Source organism: Tachypleus tridentatus, chromosome 9 (genome assembly GCF_004210375.1).
Source record: "Tachypleus tridentatus isolate NWPU-2018 chromosome 9, ASM421037v1, whole genome shotgun sequence".
Taxonomy (NCBI): domain Eukaryota; kingdom Metazoa; phylum Arthropoda; class Merostomata; order Xiphosura; family Limulidae; genus Tachypleus; species Tachypleus tridentatus.
Window position 1 is genome coordinate 28,360,260 of NC_134833.1, and position 20,827 is coordinate 28,381,086.

A 20,827-nucleotide genomic window follows, 5' to 3' on the forward strand; every position below is an offset into this window, starting at 1 on the left:
TGTTATTTGTAATTAAGCACAAAACTACATAATGGGCTATCTGTGCTCTGCCCACCACATGTATCTAACGTTGTAAGTTCGCAAACATGCCGCCGTACCACTGGGGGATTTCAAGGATTAGTATCAAACCAAACCTGAACTGTGTGGAAGAAATTCTGGTACATATGTTTCTGGCGAACTTGTATTTTTATATACCAATTTGTTTTTGTTTTCTTTGCACAAAACTGCACAGTAGTGATCTACACTCCGTCCAACACTGGATTTGGTTGATTGCTTAGTTGGTTGAAAGCAGAGTCGCCTTGGGCTATTTGCAGCGTCCACCGCGGGAAATCGAACCAAACATTTTAACACTAAGTCTAAAACCTTACCGCTGGCCCACTGAAGGACTTATCTACCGAAGCACAGTTTAACTCTCACAATCCCCTAAAAAACTAAAAATAGTATCACAAAACAGGTAAACTTATTAATAGTTTAAATGGAACTCTTCTGGATGTCACGCACATGAATATTTATGAGGGAAATCCTGTACGTGAAACATTTGTTGGGAGTTGATTTGATACAGTGATGAATTGACTATTGTGTTTTTATTTTAATAGCGATGTTTGTTTTGGTTAAATATGTATTTAGAAATGCACGTATCTTAGTGTTAAATGTGTTGCGAAATTCCCATATATTCTCTAAGTGTGTAGAAAATTCGAGTGTAAGAATCAACAATACACTATGCGTTTAAGTAATATATTGTTGCTACCTGAACTTTCGAGAACCTCGCCTAATGTTTATAATTCAACGCGCCAAAAGAGTTTTCAGAATATTGGTGGTTTGCAACAGTTAGTATGCTATAAACCTCGGAAGCTATAACTAGGGTAAACGCTTATTAATCAGAATACTACAGATATTTGACCAAAAACACTTATAGATTTCGAACATTACAAACCATTTAACTTCCAGTGAATTAACTTTGGACGAGGACCTTAGATATTGTCGTTGATGAAAAACTTGCGTGTGCTTAATGAAGCAGGTAACTAGCTTGCCATCAAAAGAAATGTACCTGTGTATCAACATAGATTCAATTAACTGTCCGTGAAAGTCGATAAAAATATTCAGTTCCAGATCAGATAGAAGCCAATATTGTTTTTAAGTTTGTAAACCCTTTGTATACAAATTATTATTTGTAATAACCATTATTATAAAATTGTTGTTTATATATAAATTTAGTATATACCTACTGACATTCATTTAACTTCTAATTAAAATTTTAAGCTATGTGAAATCGTAATATGTAACATAATAAATCGAAAACTCGTTTGGGATAAATTATATGTAACATTACAAAATATATCTCTAATGTTCGAAGTTTTGGAAAAGATACAGAAAGGAAGTATTTAACATATGTATGAATGATATGCACTTCCACAGAGTCCCTGAACAAATTCTGTTTCAAGAGTAAATAAAACCAAAATTAATAGTAACAAATAATTGTATTTCTTACTTTTGAAATTCGCATGTCATGCTGTGTTGTAACTTACAGGGTGCGTAATTCTTCTCGTATTTTATGGTATCCGAACGTTTTACTAATGTCACTAACGTCTAAATTGCAACGTTAAGATTTCCTAATGTGACATCATTTTAATATCTACTGACTGACTGACAGACAATACACCACTACAAGTTTTTGAAACGGGTGATACCCCCCAAGCTGCCTTCGGGGAAATAAACACAAAGGAAACGATTCTATTTCATAATAATGTATTATTTTCAACACACCAAAACTTCTATATAAAGTTACAACTGCTCTTCCTACTTCTATAGATCGTAAAATAATATCTACTGTATTGTTATATTTGCTGCGAAGTTTCAGTGAGCAACGACACAGCTGTTTATGTATGTTTTATTGTTACTATAAGTTACCCCCTGAACACTAGCTCTTGCACGTGTTCTTGTTCAAAGATACAGAAGCCTTTTGATCCAGAAAAGCGTGACGAAATTCCAAACAATTATTTTTGTGTCTGTCTCTATGAAGACTTAAATTCAACTCATAATAAACACAATATCATACAAACTCTAGAATTACCGTATTTTTAAACAGTTTTCCGAACTACGTCCAAATAAAATTTTGTGCATTACGGTCCTGGATAAGTTATGAGTAAAACAAAAATGTAAAAACATATAAACTACTAACATTATCTCATTAATTACTGCTGGGAACCCCCATGTATTTCACATAGAAAATAACCAATTTCACCAATGTTTCTTCTTTTGTTTTCAGTTCTTTACGATGAATGCTGTAACAGGTAACAGCGTACGTTCACTCAATTGTTCACTCTACAGGGTAGCCCTAAGTCCCTACCCACCCATCCATATATCTTATGTATCCAGTGTATCTGTGTGCTGTCCCTCATTCTCGCTGTATAATATTATGCGACGCCATGTTCTGCGAGACATTTTCAAGTGTAAATGGGCTTACATTGGCCATATTTCTCTGAATAAAGAAAAAATATATAATACATGCGTAATTGAATATAACATGATAATAAATGGTTGGGTAGGGGCTTACAAGCCACCCTGTATCTTGGTAGTGAATCTAAATACCTACGTGTACGTGTGTGTCTATATATCTTCCTTATTATACGTTTCTATATTTCTTGAACAATCAGTATCAAACTTGATACAGTGATATGGAACGACATGAGGGGTGGGCCCACAATCTACTTTCGGAAAAACTACAAAATCAGCACAACTCGACAGAGTGATACACAATCACATAAAAAAGGTTATAAGATGATTGGACCCCCCCCCCATCTAATTTCATGTTGATAGAATTCTTGAAAATAGTATGTCTTTCTTTTCAGTATTGATGTCTTCATATGTTTTTATTGCACTTTTAATACTTAAGAAATTACAGAAAATTTATCCTTTTTTACAAACGAATTTTTATCTCACCTGCCTAATGGGCGAGTACTCCAGCTGATGCTAAATAAACAAAGTAAATAAGTTAGGGATTAACACATTGGTTCCTAAGCCTATTTTGCCGATACTTTCCATGGTCCCACTAGTCATTTTGTAATTACTGTTTTGATGAAGAGTGTATTCGTAGCCAGTAGGTGGCCTTTTAAAAAGAAAATAGACCACGACTTACCAGTGGGTCATGTGGAAGCCAACGTGTTAGTTAGTAACTTAGAAAGAGGAGAATTGTTACCTAACGGGAAAAAAAAGCACATGCGTTCCTGCGGAATTTATTTCTTTGGCTTCACGAGGATGACGGGACGGCGTGTATGTGTGCTATTCTTTACGTAAGTCGACTGAGCGACAATAAGTATCCCTCTAGTCTGGCACCGGACTTCATGTAGTCAAATTTAAAATATACGCCAAACACGATTGTTACTTTAATATTCATCTCTGGTAGTCCACCCAAGTTCATTTATCAAATTTCATCAAAATTGGTTCACCCAGTAGTTCTTCATAACAATTTGTGACGTCATACGCCAGAATAGGCAGACGGACAACACATTTATCTATTTACAGTAAATAATACTCAGTTTTGTCTTTTCAGAAAATACGCGCACACCTTACCATCTAAATGCGCATGCGCAATTCATTTCAAACGATGTAAACAAATGACGAATGTAAATATATTTTAGTAGACATTTTGTGCGACAACATATTAAAAGCTTAAAGTTTTTATAAAGGTATATCATTACGTCATAGAATAACATTATAATTCAAAATCAGATTATAAGTTTATTTATTGACAGCAAAGTTTAGTCCTAACTAAACTAAAGCAAAAAAAACGTACACAAGTTACAGTGTTAATTTATCTCTTGAATACAGGCCGTAGTTAATAGAAGCTTGACTAATCTTAGGCCTAAGACAAATAGACTAAAAGTGCTTGTTTGTTAAGCTTAGAGGTAGACATTGGTTTATTTGTGCTGTCCTTATCGCTGGTATAAAAACCCGATTATTTGCGTTTTGAACCCTCAGACTGAACAACCAGAAAGAGGGTAGAAATGATTCTGAGCACTTGGGGGAAGGGGTGTCTCACTGGTAAAGTACGTTTTACGACAAATATAAATCTTGATATGTCGAATAATGTTTCTCAGACAAGTTTTCAGTTCATAAAGGCAGAAACTTTTTTCATTCCGAATTATTCAAAATGGGTGGATAGATAAACATTTTAGTTTATAATGGGGAAAAATTTCTTTACAAAAAGTACTATGCAAGTTATTATGGTCCGTTAAATCATAACATGCATATATACAACATACGATAAAACCACACATTGACAACACACAGGAAAAGATTTAGGTAAACTGAGACTGACGAAAATCTCCATGGAAATATGTCGGACGTGGTCAACGAAAAGGATGACATACACAAGCAAGTATTCTCTATCTATTGTGACCCATGACAATAGCATCATCATCGCCCATGAAAATCAGGCCCAACAGAACTAGGTTTGAACCGGACAAATTATTAAACCTATTTCTGATGATAAAATATCAGTATGTCTCTACCTAATAAACCCCTTTAACACTCATTAGCGTGTTAAAACACAAGTTTTTATATAACAAAATCCTTTCAAAGTGATCAGCATGCCAAAATATAAATGTCTATATCTGATGAATTATTCTAACATAAAGATCTCTATCTGATAAATCCCTTTAAAACACATCAGGATGCTAATATAGAGCTCCTATACATTATACAGAAACTATAACACATTATTTATCAAACATTAAAATGTAAAAGATTACACAGACTGGGTGTGGCCTAATGATTAAAGAGCTGGGACTCTGAGTTTGAGGATTGGTAATTCATTGCCCGATGTCGCAAAAAAAATAAAAAATAAAAAGTGCTCTGCAATAAAAAGCTGTGGGGTATAAGTAGTTCAAAAGCGGCGGTTGATGCTTTTGACTATCTGTCTATCCCCTCCAGCCTATCAGTTCAAATTAGGGATGACTGTGCAGATTTTCGTGTGTGTGTAGCTATGCGGACAAATAAAATGTTCATATCAGTCACACAGAACTTTAATTCTCTCTATTAGCACATTCAGGTTCACGTGATTTGCACATAAATGACAAAATCATATAACAATGATAAGAGTTTCAACCAAGCTGGTTCACACACCTTGTAACATGCTTCGATATGCTCCATCGGTGACAGCAAAGATGTGGGGTGGAACCTCGTGTCTTTTCTTGCCCTTGTACAGATCAATCACTTTCTCTGTGTAGATCGGGAGCTTCTTATAAGGGTTTACAACCACACAGAACAAGCCAGAGTAAGTCTAGAAAAAAATATAGAAAAACACTTGATTCATAAACTTTCGTCTTCTCACGCATTAAAAATAAGTAAAAACTGCTTTACTTGATATCACAAAGCCTCTTAAATAAGTAAAAACTGCTTTACTTGATATCACAAATCCTCTTGAATAAGTAAAAACTGCTTTACTTGATATCACAAATCCTCTTAAATAAGTAAAAACTGCTTTACTTGATATCACAAATCCTCTTAAATAAGTAAAAATTGCTTTACTTGATATCACAAATCCTCTTGAAATATGCACGAGAAACTTGGGTGAAAGGAAACGAATTATTTAGAAACTACGCGTACAATACGACGTGGCTTTCTTAAAAATCACCTTTGACCTTACAAAAGCAAATATATAATGATTACATGTGTATAAGAAATGTGAAATACTGGAAACAGGCGTGGTAACAGTATAGGGCCTCTTAGAGGCTTTCTTCATAAAACGTAAAATAACGAAATATTTATCTAAGATACCAAAATTTGGTGACAAATTCTACATCTTACTATTACGTTAAACCATTTGTTGACTGTTTTATTTATATAATCTCTGTATCGCGTTACTACCGCGTGAAATTAAAAAAATCATGGAAGTTATTGTGATTTCCTCCAGGGTATCAAATACAAAACATAAAAAAAAAACAAGCTGATAGAATTTAAGGCCTAGCATGACGTGATGGTTAAGACGCTCGACTACCAGTCTGCAAGTCGCAGGTTCGAATCCCATCACCGAACAAGCCGTAGTGACGTTATAACATGATGGTAATATGTCCGGAATCAGTACGTATGTAAATAAGAAACGAAATGAAATTATAAAGACCAACATTCACGAGCAAATGCAACACGTCTTCAATGCGTAACCCCAACATGGCCAATTTTGATATATACCTGTATCACTGCTTGGGACTAGCAAGAAGGTATCTTTGTACTAAATCCCATGTGAATTGGTTGACATGTGTGTAAATAGTTCACGAAAACACCAAATTATATTTTTCTCGAGGAAAAATTAAGCAAAAATAAAAATTTCAAAGTTTTCTATATCTCTATTTGAAACATTTTTAAAGTATCTCTTTACCAAATTTCGAAATAGGTAGAGTACTTGTCAAAACAAACATACATGCATGCTTTTTGCGACATTTTGACCCCTTCCATAATTACTAAAAATGGGGACGTCCGCCATTTTTGTTTGTCAGTACCCTTTCCCTGTACAAAAGAATTTTTATACCAAATACCATGTACAATTGGTCAAAACATGGCTTATTAACTGACCCCAAACAGTAAAATTAATGCTTTTTTGGAAGCTCTGACATTCTTTCCCTTCTAAAAGAGATTCAAAATGGTCAAATACAACTTTTTTTTACGTAAATGTGTTGGGCCAATGAAAATTTATATTTGTGCCAATTTTTATCTTTACTGCTATAAATTTGACCACACAGAAATTCAACACATATTTTTTGGGTAGTTTGACCTTCGACCCCATAAAACCCTTAAAAAGTCTTACGCAAAACAAATGAAAATAAAGACTGGTCGTCTTGAACCAAGGTGTAACCATGTCAACTTTTTAGTTTAGCTGCCGATACATGAAAGAATGGCAGTTGACTAAAAAGTGTTTGAAAGAAAACAGAGGGAAACAGCACGTTTCTCGATGGAGCTATAATTACCTACCTATGTAGAAACAGCACGTTTCTCTATGGAGCCATAATTACCTACCTATGTAGAAACAGCACGTTTCTCTATGGAGCCATAATTACCTACCTATGTAGAAACAGCACGTTTCTCTATGGAGCCATAATTACCTACCTATGTAGAAATAGCACGTTTCTCTGTGGAGCCATAGTTACCTACCTATGTAGAAACAGCACGTTTCTCTGTAGAGCCATAGTTACCTACCTATGTAGAAACAGCACGTTTCTCTATGGAGCCATAATTACCTACCTATGTAGAAACAGCACGTTTCTCTGTAGAGCCATGTAGAGCCATAGTTAATTACTACCCATGTAGAAACAGCACATTCTCTGTGGAGCCATAATTACCCACCCATGTAGAAACAGCACGTTTCTCTGTAGAGCCATAATTACCCACCCATGTAGAAACAGCACGTTTCTCTGTAGAGCCATAGTTACCCACCCATGTAGAAACAGCATATGGACCATAATTACCCACCCATGTAGAAATAGCACGTTTCTCAGCCACCCATGTAGAAACAGCACGTTTCTCTGTAGAGCCATAGTTACCTACCTATGTAGAAACAGCACGTTTCTCTATGGAGCCATAATTACCTACCTATGTAGAAACAGCACGTTTCTCTGTGGAGCCATAATTACATACCCATAATTACATAATTACCTACTTATGTAGAAACAGCACGTTTCTCTGTGGAGCCATAATTACATACCTATGTAGAAACAGCACGTTTCTCTATGGAGCCATAATTACATACCTATGTAGAAACAGCACGTTTCTCTATGGAGCCATAATTACCTACCTATGTAGAAACAGCACGTTTCTCTATGGAGCCATAATTACCTACCTATGTAGAAATAGCACGTTTCTCTATGGAGTCATAATTACCTACCTATGTAGAAACAGCACGTTTCTCTGTGGAGCCATAATTACCAACCTATGTAGAATTTTGTATCTCACTTTAGATAAATTTTACCACCATTTTTTTTACCCAAAATAGCTTTGACTACCTTTGCCATAAATATAAATTAAAATTAAGATATTAAAAGCGTACAATATTTTCCATACTCAAATATAAATGGACATCAACCGTACGGTTCAGACCGCAGCAGCTGTCGTCCCGACATATTACAGATGACAATGATCAAACAACCTTTCCTGTAGGCTTGATTAAGCTTTAACCTCGGTCTTCTAAAACGGGATAGCCCCCCCCTGCCAAGTTTGTTGAAGTTCTTTATTTATACATTTAAGTACTAAATAAAATACATTTAAAACAAACTGGCGCTTAAATTATCACCCACTTAATCATACCGATGTCGCAGGATAATATAGATCTTTTACTGGTGCTCAATTGAATCACTCTTTCACAACTCAACCAGCGCCTTTCGCAATATGGTAATATAACAGAACCAAAGAACATTGTTTATGTAAACAACAACGAAACAGGTAGAGTGACGCTAGCCATGTTGGCTGGCTACATCGCTGAGGATAAAAAGTCAAGGAGGCGCCGATTACCATACCGACATGTATTTGTTTCTTCAAGTGATATATTTTGAATATAGTTCTAGGGTACAATTTTTAAAACCCCTACTCTACTCGTAAACTTAAAATGTCGGGAAGAGGGAAGGGTCGTGTACATGTATGCATTTCCATTTTCGCCCTACTGGTAATACCGAGTACTGAAATAAAATTCTCTAGTTCTCCCGTCCAAGTTGTGTATTTAAAATGGAACTGAAATAAGTATGATGTCAAAAGTAATCAAACGCAGATAATTTGTATGATATGTGCAGATAAGCAACGATAAAATTGATGCAATTTATAAAGTACACTGCTAGGCCTTGCTAAACATATTTACTGTTAGGCCTTACAGAGAAAGCCAGAGTGTATTGGGATTAAGATAAGAGGTATGGCGAAGAATACAAACATAGATAAATATATTTAAACAGTATAAAGTCAGAAGTACCAAAGCTTTTATCTTCGACATATTGCTAAACTGTTCATAGTTCATTTCTTTTAAAGGTAATGAAGCTTGTGACACTTTGTGTAACGGCTAATTTGGCTTTCTTCTCGAAGTATCAACGTAGCTCAGTCACGTGGCATCGTGTGTGTTCCGAATCTTCCTAAACAAAGTTACATTTTTTAAATTTTATCATCAAAATTTACATACGTTTGTCCTTAAAAACACGTAATTATTATTTTTCAATACTTTTGTTGTTGTTTTGAATTAAGCACAAAGCTACACAATGGGCTATCTGTGCTCTGCCCACCACGGGTATCGAAACCCTGAGTTTAGCGTTGTAAGTCCGCAGACATACCACTGAGCCACTGAGGGGCCAGTACTTTTGTACTAATAGCAATGTTACATGTTAAAATAGACGTTTTGTGCATCGCTTGGTTTTAACTAAGAATGACTTTTCATTTATTACCTCAAATTTATCAAAATTACTTCAACATTACGCCAAAGCACGGCATTAAATGATACTTGACTTATGCGCTAGCCCTAATATTCGTATAAATGGTGATGATGTTGTTCTTTTCATACACGAAAATGATTTCTTATTTTAACACGTGACAATGTGTGACATGTCTGTATTGTTCTCTTCTCCTTATAACAAAGTTTTGAAACTGCTTTTAAATATTAACACAACTTAAACTATAAAGTCATAAACGCACGTTGTCATCTCCGGAGAACAATACATACTTAACCATCTCTGGCTAATCCACATGTAGTTCTTGATACCGGTATTAAGCGAGAAAACACTAATCTCGCTAAAATAATGACATTTAGATAACTAACGTGAGGTGGCGCTTTTTGTCAAGTTTAACTTTTATAGTTAGAATAAGTGAAAGCAGTGAGATAATGCTCTGTGGAATTAATGTTTATGGGAATTGTATTTCACATTCACGTTAGAATATTAAAAGAACAATGTTACACTGAAGCCACCACACAGATATACGATAGAAAATTACACTTCATCTTGTTTTCACCTCAACACACATTCAGTTAAATATCTGTCATTAATCAAAACTAAAAGTAAACAGTGCACGATATTTGCGTTGATACCGTGCAATTTTGTGGTTTTCGCTAAAAAAATAACTAATTTGATTAATGTACTGTAATAATGAGTTATTATCTGATAACTGTTCTACATAAAGTTTTATTTTTTCTTCAATCGTTTTATTTGTCACTGCAGCTTTACACAATGTTCATCGCGGAAAATCGAATCTCGGATTTTAGCGTTTTAAGTCTGCAAAATAACGGCTGACCCCTTTCCCACAAACGCTAACAGTTCTGGATAAGCCTGTCTTGTACAAAATGAAATTCAATATGCCCACACAACTCACAAAATAACGAGCGAATCATGAACAAACCACAAAATAATGAAATGGAAAAGTGAAATGTTTGGCTGGTTGGTTGATTTAGTGTTTTTTGGCACATAGCAGTTAGGCTATCTGCGCTAAACCTCCGGTAAAATTCAGTAAAAGGAAATTAAGGTAAAACAAAACAAAGTTAAATAAATAAATAACATAAAACCAATGTTTACATCGAGGAAATGTTTGGCTTATAAATCCTAATTTCCGTTTATATTATTTTTATGTTATTCGTAATTAAAAAAGGACAGCAATGAACAAATAGACAAAATAGACATAGTCATTTCATTAAAATGTGTTGAAGAAAAAATTATATGTTGTAGGCCTATGTTATTATTTTAGAACATTGAACAAGTGTCTAGTCTGCACCACACGTATGCTCATTACGATCAAAGGGATAGAGATATAGCATCACAGTGCCTAAACTCAAGTTTTTCAAGAACACTTAAAATAATAAACTTAGTATTCCGCAAACTGTTTAATCTCGAAGTCTAGTTTGGAACTTAACATTTGTTATTCGTTTAGAGCCGAAGTCAGGCTTAATGTTACCGATTTTGGTATCTATAATGGCACTTTAACTTCTCTAAAGTTTAACTTCTCGACATTGACCATACACAGCAAAACAAAAATGTCGCAAATACGTTAGCGACACCTTAGAAAAGACGAAGAAAATATAACATGTTACAAACAAGACCACAGTTTGAAAATGTTCAAAATCTTACCCTCAATAAATGTAAGTTGGTTAGGCTTATATGAAATCTAATGCACTTACACAAATATGTAATATTATTATTTACTATCAATCAAGCTGATTTAATGGGAGATCATTTTTCAAAGTTTTAATTTTCAGTTGATCAGAGCTTGTATTCGAAACCTACACCGATTTTATTTTGAATATTGGAACTAACTTATCACTAAGTTATTGGGCGGGTTCATTCAGTGTTTTTTTTACCACTTTCTATTATCAGTTATGCTCCTTGCTCAGGCAATTTCGAAATTATACAGAGTAGTGATTCATTTAATTTATCCATCACAGGTGGCGCTCAAAGTTGAACAGTACAGTTAAAAAAACAAGAGGAAATAAAGGCATATTTAGCAGTTTATCATGATAAATTAGTACACATAAATATAAGTCAACGGTTTGGAATAAACTGAATTCACAACAGTACACTCGACTATTTTATTATTCCCATGATTTTAAACTCAAAAAGCTAATCTTATTATCTAAGCGACACATAATCAAGAGGCGGTTTAATCCAGGAACATCAATCAAACATTAAGTTTGTGGTTCCACCAGCCAGACCCAAGTCTCAGCACAGGTCAGAGACCCTTGATGTTAAATGTGTGACCTTATTCCAGAGTTTGTTAGACGAGCCTACTAATTACGTCGTGACTTCAATATGGCTACTTTAAAAAAGTGTGATCAGATACGAGCGCCACGTTTCTTTATCTTGTACAAGTATAACCGTAAAGCATCTACCACTAGTACTCGGAAGTGTTTTTAGTGGTTTTGTATGGTACGGTTGAGTGTCATGTCTGTACAGAGTGGCGTAACTGGGAGGTCCAACGGGGTTGACACACCCACATGTTGTACAGTTTGTTTTCTTTATTAATATCACTGAAAACTTAATTCATCTGCGATTTTACTTGCATTGGAATTATACAACTTACTTCAGCAGAAGAAAGAGTATATACAGATGCAGTTTTTTTTTTTCTATTTGTTATAGGTTAAGCAGTCATTTTCATAAGCTTTTCGTGAAAACAGCATACACTTTTATAACGTACCAATGATTACAGAAAGAACGATATGATACACTTGTAAGATTTTAAGGGAGTTTGCTTTCTAACTGCAAAGTTTGACGACGATGATTGTTTTGGATATCGTGCGAAGCTACACACAAGGACTATAAGCACTAGCCGTCCCTAAATTAGTAGTACAGAACTAGATGGAAGGCAGCTAGTCATCACCACACACCGCCGACTCTTGGGCTACTCTTTTACCAGCGAGTAGTGCGATTAACTGTAACTTATAACGACCTCACGGCTGAAGGGACGAGCATGTTTGATGTAACGGGGATTTGAACCCGCGATATAATGAATGAGCTACCTGCACTGTGACCTTAGAAGGTGTATTCAATTTTTAATGTTGAGCTATCGGTTGTTTGGGTGGGTCAAGTTTTCTTGAAGATAAATACAAATATTTTAACTAAAATCAACGAGTAGCTCGTTTAAGTAATCACTTTATTTCTTTCTCATAACTTTATTTTACTTCGAAAAAACGTTTGTTTTCGTCGTTTCGTGTAGAAAGTTTATGGGATATTCGTAGTGTCATCAAATAGTCTTTCAAATATAATACAATCATGTAGTTATATTATAAACCTGGTTCTAATGATACGAGTTAGCTTTATTGTTATCGTTTCTCTTGTTTTACTCCAACTTCACGTTTAGGAAGTTATGGTTCAATGGACCACTGAAAACGAAACTAACACGAAATACTAGGTGACAAGTGTGTTCTGCTACATGGTACAGTACGGACAGCTTTTTGCGCGTGAACTCTGAAAACTATATGTTTCAACAAGAAGGAAACCATTGGACCTCTAAACAACAGTCTGATGTTACAACAGTTTAACTACGATTAATGAGTTACATTTCACGCTCTTACGGAATTTGTTATAATTTTGTTAATATGTAGGTGGTTGTATTCTCACAACCCCCAGTAAAAGACAATAATACTCTTGTTTATGAAACAATCATTGACTGGCACGTGATTTAAGAGTCACGCTATATTATTATTATTATACACATTTGCTACCCTCACTGAATGTTCGGTTAATTTTTCAGATAACCATAGTTACCCAACACTCGTTTGGTTCTAAGAATTTTTCACCTAAGACCTGTTTTGAATATTATATTATTAGCACGCCCTAGCAGTATGTGATAATTATTTTTTTCAGCTTTCCTATGAAATTAATATATACTGAAAATGAAATAATATATTTTCTTCAAACAGTTTAGTAAATATGTAAAGCCTGCAAAAACTGAACTTTTTTTCTCTCTTGGTTTCTTATTATGATTCTAGGATACCGACCATGCATTGTAGTTGAAAAATTCGAAACAACTTTGTAAATTCGACTCACTAATTTTACAGAGACACTGCACCTTCAATTCATAAAATGCAATAAGAACAGAGAGTTTAAGTGACATCTAGACCATTTTATGCGACTCTCCGAGTTCTAACATTTAAAATATTAGATAACTTGGTAAGTCACCCATTTTCCGTTTGTATACGTTTGTTAAGGTTTCTTGTTTTCCTTGATGCATTGTTTGGTGGACCAGTTTCCAACCAATTATAAACCACTTGAAAAAATAGAAATACAGCATAATATTATCTGAATATAAGCACAACATATAGAGCAGGAATTTTAGAAATTACATTATGCATGTCTTCATAAAACAAGATGCTAACTTACTCGATTAATATGAACAAATTCTCATTTACGTTTAATAAATCACAGTAAACCCCTTTAAACCCCTTACAACACAAGTTTTTCGTTTCAGACTTTACTATCCATCCCTAACGTTATCAACATTGTTAACACAGACAACACTGAATGGAAAGATATAACGTTACTGAATTACTTGCATGCTATTGATAAAAAAATAATGGTTTAATAAGATTTACAAATTAATTTAATAGGCAACCATTTAACAAAAAGGAAACACTACTAAACTATGTTTTATCGAGGGGAATAAGAAAGGAACTGAAATGTTACTGTTTGACTAAAATAAAACAACTAATACGACATCAATCGAATAAATAATAAATTTGAAAATATTCAACAGTTGCTTTACTACGTCATCACACAGCTGTTCTTTCAATTAATCCCTCCTCCCCAATCAGCAGTCACAAGTGACTCAAACTACCCTTTCTGAGTTTTCTGTTGCAATTTTAGCACACTTTCAAATACTAGGTGTTAGATAATCTGGTCAGTGAACCAACTGGCTTTAGTAACTTTATCATGTTTAGTGTATATTCATGTGGATTTATCAGTTTTTAGGGAAAAACAGAACCACGCCAAGTATAAGGCTTACATGACAATACAAAAATAAATGACTAATAAAAACATATGAAAGATACGTAAAACAAAAAACACAAAACCGTATTGCTTAGGAAAATAATCATACTAAAATAATCATAAGAAAGGTAAAAAAAACTTGCACCATGAGTTAGGCCTAATGGTTTATTTGTAACTTGCGCCTGCCTATAACAACGGCAACACCCTTAATCTTAGAAAGCAGTATAAAAACTGTATGTTCATGAGTTACATGAGATAGCTACAGTTTTGATAACACTATGTGTTATTTCTTAATTACTTACGTTGTAAAAATATAGAAAACGGCCATTATTCCCTTCAAACTTTGCTTTTGTGACCTGGATAATGAAATTTAGAAATTAACCTATTTTCTACGTAAAAACGGGCAAATTTACACATTTTCATTTACACAAGGTCTGAATAGAACATGTGAATAAAGGTTTACATGTATTTATACTAAAGTTACTCAAAAATGAACAAAAATGTTTAGAAGTGAGTAGTTTTCGAGATTTGCAACTGTAATGTAAATCACTTTCACGTATCAGCCCCCAAATACAGTCTCCCATCATGTTTTCGTTATACGCTCCAAGGTCACAAAAGCAAAGTTTGAAGAGAAAAATAGGTCTTTTCCATTTACTTTAGGCATAAGCAATTGATAAATAACACTTTCTGCCCAGGAACAAGTAAAAATTTTGTTACATAATGTAATCGATACTGACACACACCTTATGACGCTCACTAAATCTATCACTAGCAATACGCAAGAAAAGTAATTGAATATTGAAAACAATTTAAACAACATAAAGATGAAGTCATTCAACAAAGTAAGCGACAATTTGAGTCGTAACTTGTTCGTACATCTTAGAATGAAAGTAAAATTACTGTTATTTGCAGCTTAATTTTAAATATCTCACGGCAATAACAAACTACGAAAACTTACACTCAAACCAAGTGTAACCGTTAACGACGCAGAAAATTATACCTGTAAAGAGAGAACACTTTTGAATAACTAAAACTTACAAGACGATACGATGATGATTTGATAGCAAAATTGTAGTCATAACAACTAATAAACGATATGTTATACCTGGTGGTTTGATGAATATTAGAAATAAATACCCAGCTTTATCACGCTCAGTGTATACTAAGATGGTTTTATAAGTATGAGTGAAAATAGAACCACAAAGTGTAAATATGAGGCCTATACCATATTACAAAAATAAATACTAAATAAAACACCTCGAAGCAACGTTAAAAAAAAAAACACCTTCACACGAAAATACAGCTATTTTCATACTTTTGTGCATATTAAAATATTTTGTTGGTTATAATACATTTCAAAGACATTTCGTTGGAGAGATATAAAAAGAAATAACTAAACACTAACGTATAACTACGAAATTACAAAATACCAACCAAACTAGTTAAAGTTTATTTGTTTGTAGTTTAAGCATCAAGTCAGACAGTGGGGTATCTGTGCTCTTCTCAGCACGGGTATCGAAACCCGGTTACTAGAATTGCAAGTCCGCAGACAAGCGGCTGTGCCACTGAGAGGGGAGCACCAGAAAGATATTAGCAAGGCTACTTTGTAACTAAAATATTATCGTATGATATTACGTTTGTAATAACGCTGAACGAATATTGGAAAAATTTTTCCCATGACATTAAAATCCTGTGTGCAGTTTGTACCACACGTTTACATACATAGGCAGATAAATAAAGAATCTAATACCGTTTAGTTTTATCGGTATTTCCTAGACTGGTGGACAATTCTTATCCACGATTTTACGGTATCAGTAAAAACGGGCGTGTCATTTTGTTTATCAAATACATGAATTTGATGTTGGATTGTGGTAATCTTTTGAATAGACATGACTGAAGACAGTTGTGTGAGATTTGAAATATTTCAAATGGAGAGAAAAAATTTCATGTAATGTCATTGAATATCTCAACCTTCGTCACAATATTCTGTGTTCCTTAATGCATAAATTATTTGCAAGAACATTTCACCACATAAAGGGTTAACACAAAAGGTTTATGTTTCTAACAGATCTTTACTGCCAACCATAATTCAGCGATTCGGATGCCTAACAATGACCAATTGTATCTTTAATTCCAAACAGATCTATCCTTTGACTTGTATTCGTGCCATTTTAGAATAAAGTAAAATAGTATTGTATTCACAGATAAAACTCACTAAACTTTCTAGGTTAGTATTACTACCCTGTTTTCAACACACCAATAATAAATTAAATCTAGTTGTACTGCTTTCTGTGCAAAATTATCCATGATACCTGAAAGATGAAAGTAAAAAAATATATATACAAATTGGATTTTTTTAACCTGAACATCTTATGAGCACATGGATTAAACAACCATGTCAGTGAGTGACATTTACAGTTCAGGCACACTTGTCCCTAATTTCAAACTACTAACTAAAGGAAATGCAGCCAATCAGAAACACCTGCTAGCATGTAAGATTTATTCTACTCTTTGAGTCGAATAAATTGCATAAAGTGCGTCCTCTTTCAAGAGGTATCATACCTCAAACACTGTACCCTTCGATCCGTATCTCGACACACTAACCACCAAGCCACGCTCGGTCCAAATCTTCACAGAACTAACACTAATAAACACGTCGTCGTGTCCTGTATTATTACAATTTGTTGTTACCGTATTTGTCATTGTGTAGAATTCCATGAAATAAAATAATTTGAAAGTTTATTTGAGAATTCCAAACTTGATTTGGTTTAGTCACAACCAGTTCTCAAAGTATACCTTTTTTTAATTTTGTAACAGGGAAAATTGTTTAAAAAGCAAGTACTTTTGAGTTTGAATTATCAAAAGACTATGAATGCATAAATCATTAAAATCAATCACTGCATGCTCATACGGGTATCAATAACCAATGAAGTTCAAAATAAAGACTGTCTTAAATTTTAAGTACAGCGGAAATGAACATACAAGTTACAAATTCCATTAAAAGCTTAACACTCCTCGAAAAGACGTTTCTACTGGCTGTAGTTTCGCTAGATAGTAGATAGGGACAGTGGAATCTCGTTAATCCATTCATTAATGGATTTAAATGGCAATTTCATTTAAGTACAAAATTATTAGACTAATATTAATAACCTTTCAAGTTGCTCTGGGGCCTATTAGGCCCCACTTTTCGTAGGAGTGTTAACCACAAAGCAACGTGTGTAGCATAACGCTCATACAATGGCTCCTAGCTTGTTTTCCAGTACAAACATTTGGCTCATATCCCCATCTCTTGACCAATTTGAGATCTAATCACAGCCGCGGCTGTTAAAGTTTCTCTCTTGTTTTGGTTCATATATATTTGTTTTAGCCAGTTTTTATTTGCAGGTCCAGCTAATTGATATCGGGATTCAAGTAACCTGCACATTGATTTTAAAGTACTATACACATATATAACTTATAGTGTGTATGTAAAAACACATACGCACATTGTATAAATATTACGCACACGAAAAGTTGTTACTGATTTCGTGATGGTACTGAAACTATGCTACACCTCCCCCCCCAAAAAAAAAAAAAAGTTGTCTAAACGGCTTTCCAAAAGTACCATATACTTCCCTTAAGTCATAATATAAATATGCCAATAACCGAAATAAACAACTATAACTACCATCTGCACAGAATATCCTAGATCATTTACCCTCACATCATCTTGTATTAGTGTTATATCGCGGAAACTAAAACATTAATATACCTACAAAACACCTTACTGAATGTTAGTTGCTACGACTGAAAAACACGACACTTTTAGCACTTGATCATTTAGCAAGTTCCTAATTTGAACTTCATACACTTGTTTGTTTGCAAAGTGGTGAGTATTTCCAAGTGAAAACATTATCTTTATCTCAGGAAAGAGACGTACAGGTAAAATATGGAACCAGTAAAGCTTGCAAGTTTTTTCTAGATTTAAAAACAAACATGCACGCAGTAGACTGAGCACAAAATCGTACAGTGAAAAATAAAATTACGATTGTTCACAAATGACGCGGTATTGGGTCGATCACCCAAAGTTGTAAATCCAACTATCGAGTATGACAGCTGGGAATGTTGTTTCGGTTCGATGTCATTACATTTAATGGGAGGGGAAAGGGCATTTAATGGGACGTTCATGCAGGTGGTCTCTATTGAAAATAAGCAAAGTATAACTGTTTTTGTCCACCGTTATAAATTGGTTAAAATTTTAAATAAATACTTGGTAGAAAGTTTTAAAAAAGTAAAATGTATAATTGCAAAGCCACTAGAACAATGTTTCTCGTTTTTTAATATTAATCACTTGTTTATTTTCTAAAATGTACACAACTTTGCAAACAGTTATTCCACTTAATTAAAACTTAAGTCATTGTAACATATTTCAAAACTGCAAATAAAATTTTCAACTCTGGAAAAGATCAGCGGTAAGTTCGCGAACTTAAAAACGCTAAAATACGGAGCTCAATTCCCTACAGTGGTCAAGTCGCAGATATTTGTCTAGTTTTGCACTAAAGAAAATACAAAAAAAATCAAAGAAGTAATATTTAGAATGACCCATCTTCCACAAATGACATTTTGACCTGCATCGGTGTCAATGCCCTATTGCTTAGCCAAATAATTTCATTAATCATTACCATGAGACTTGCTGTAATATTTATAAAATAAGCCATAACATGAAACATTAAAAAAAAATGCAAAGTTGACTTTTGGGTTAATTTCTGCAAGTTTCTTCTTTTGTAACATTAACCAGATAACTAGGGAATCCAGGAGATGACGTAACTAACTATATCCCATCCATATGTTTTCATTCCCTTCAACTCCAAATAAGGTATAAAACAAGACTTGCAAGCTACGTATTATCCGTGTCCTATATATATTTATCATACTTTTGACACTTTATATGGGCTTTTTTTTAATGAAATAAACATGATAAACTATACTAGGAATGACGCTGTTACATTCACTTCATGCACAAACCTCGAAAATATAATTTTCACCATCATTTCAATCGTTTCATGTTTATTATTAGCTTTTAGATCATAATTTTATTTTAAGAAACAAACAGACCAGCAACCAAAACTACTAATTTACTATCCAAAACCAATTAACTGTTACCAGTTGTTTCTTTAACATTTTGTTTTAATGCAAAACTACAGTGTGCTACCTGCATTGCGTCTTCCACGTGGTTCGAATCCCGTATTCCAGATTTATAAACCCTCAATAACTATTCTACGACAGAAACTAGAAACTTAATTTTATCAGATGCAACACCGAAGTAAGTGAAAGAGGTAACATTTCGGTTGACCAACACGGATAAAAATTGTGAACCGAATTATTGTTTATATTTCCTTAGAAACACACATAAACATTGTTTGATATATACAGTTTGGATTGATTTATAAGCAATAAACGTCCTGCCTAAATTTCAGTGTTTTAATATTTTGTCTATTACGAAAAGCATGACATTTAATAAATAGCACCATTTACGTAAAGTCGGAAATTATACGTAATACGGGATGTTAGGAGAAGAATTGTATTCGTCTGATGTATAAAAATGGTGAAAATAGACTGAAAAATTGCATAAACATACAATCGCAGACGATCAAATACAACACTATTTTGAATTTGATTATAATTTACTAAAGTAACATACTAAGTAACAATAATTGAAAGTCTCTACGTTAGGGCTTACAAACGAATGTGTTCACATCTTGTCAGCGTAGCCAAAAATGGAAACGAAACACACTGACTCTCAAAGCGTCGTTTTAAAAATTTAAGTACAATCCACTGTTGTTTTCTCTATATCTGTCTAACTTACCTATCAGAACATATAAATATCAGTTTCAAAGAAGCGAGCCGTTTGCGACTGTAATGATTTGATCATTTTGGAACGAAGTTCACCGTAGACTAATTTCATATTAGGCCTATACTTATGATTAAATGGTCCAGTAAAAATTGAATTTGTTATAAAAGTGTGTCGGAAATTTCGGGTAGTAGTTGTTGAAAGAGATAGACATGTCGTAGTTCAAATCGCTAAGAATTTAACTATAGATAAAGATATATACTTTCATTTATGAACGAATGTGTAGACATAAAATACGTTATTACAACATATGGTATAACAATGTTAATCTTTTGAACAGTATCTATTCTTGATCTTAAAAGTATGTGTGTGTGTGTGTAAAAGTCTAACTTTATTGTTCCAATGAGTATCAACATAATACGTTTCAGTTTGTAATATTTTCGAATACAGTTAATTAGTATAATTCAACAATCCACAAGTGTTATGAAACAGTAAACAGTAATGAAATTAGAATTTAAACAGACATTAACAACTGTAAGTCAGCAAAAGTGTTTACAACAATAAT

The 20,827-nt window shown here is 33.8% G+C and overlaps 1 protein-coding gene across 1 annotated transcript in view; it reads right to left on the reverse strand.

The window, feature by feature from the left end:
- Positions 1-20,827, reverse strand: part of LOC143224933 (myosin heavy chain, non-muscle-like) — a 134,073-nt gene that overhangs the window by 90,031 nt on the left and 23,215 nt on the right. The window contains 1 exon segment of the mRNA XM_076453428.1: positions 5,125-5,281. Within this exon segment, the coding sequence (XP_076309543.1) occupies positions 5,125-5,281 (157 nt within the window).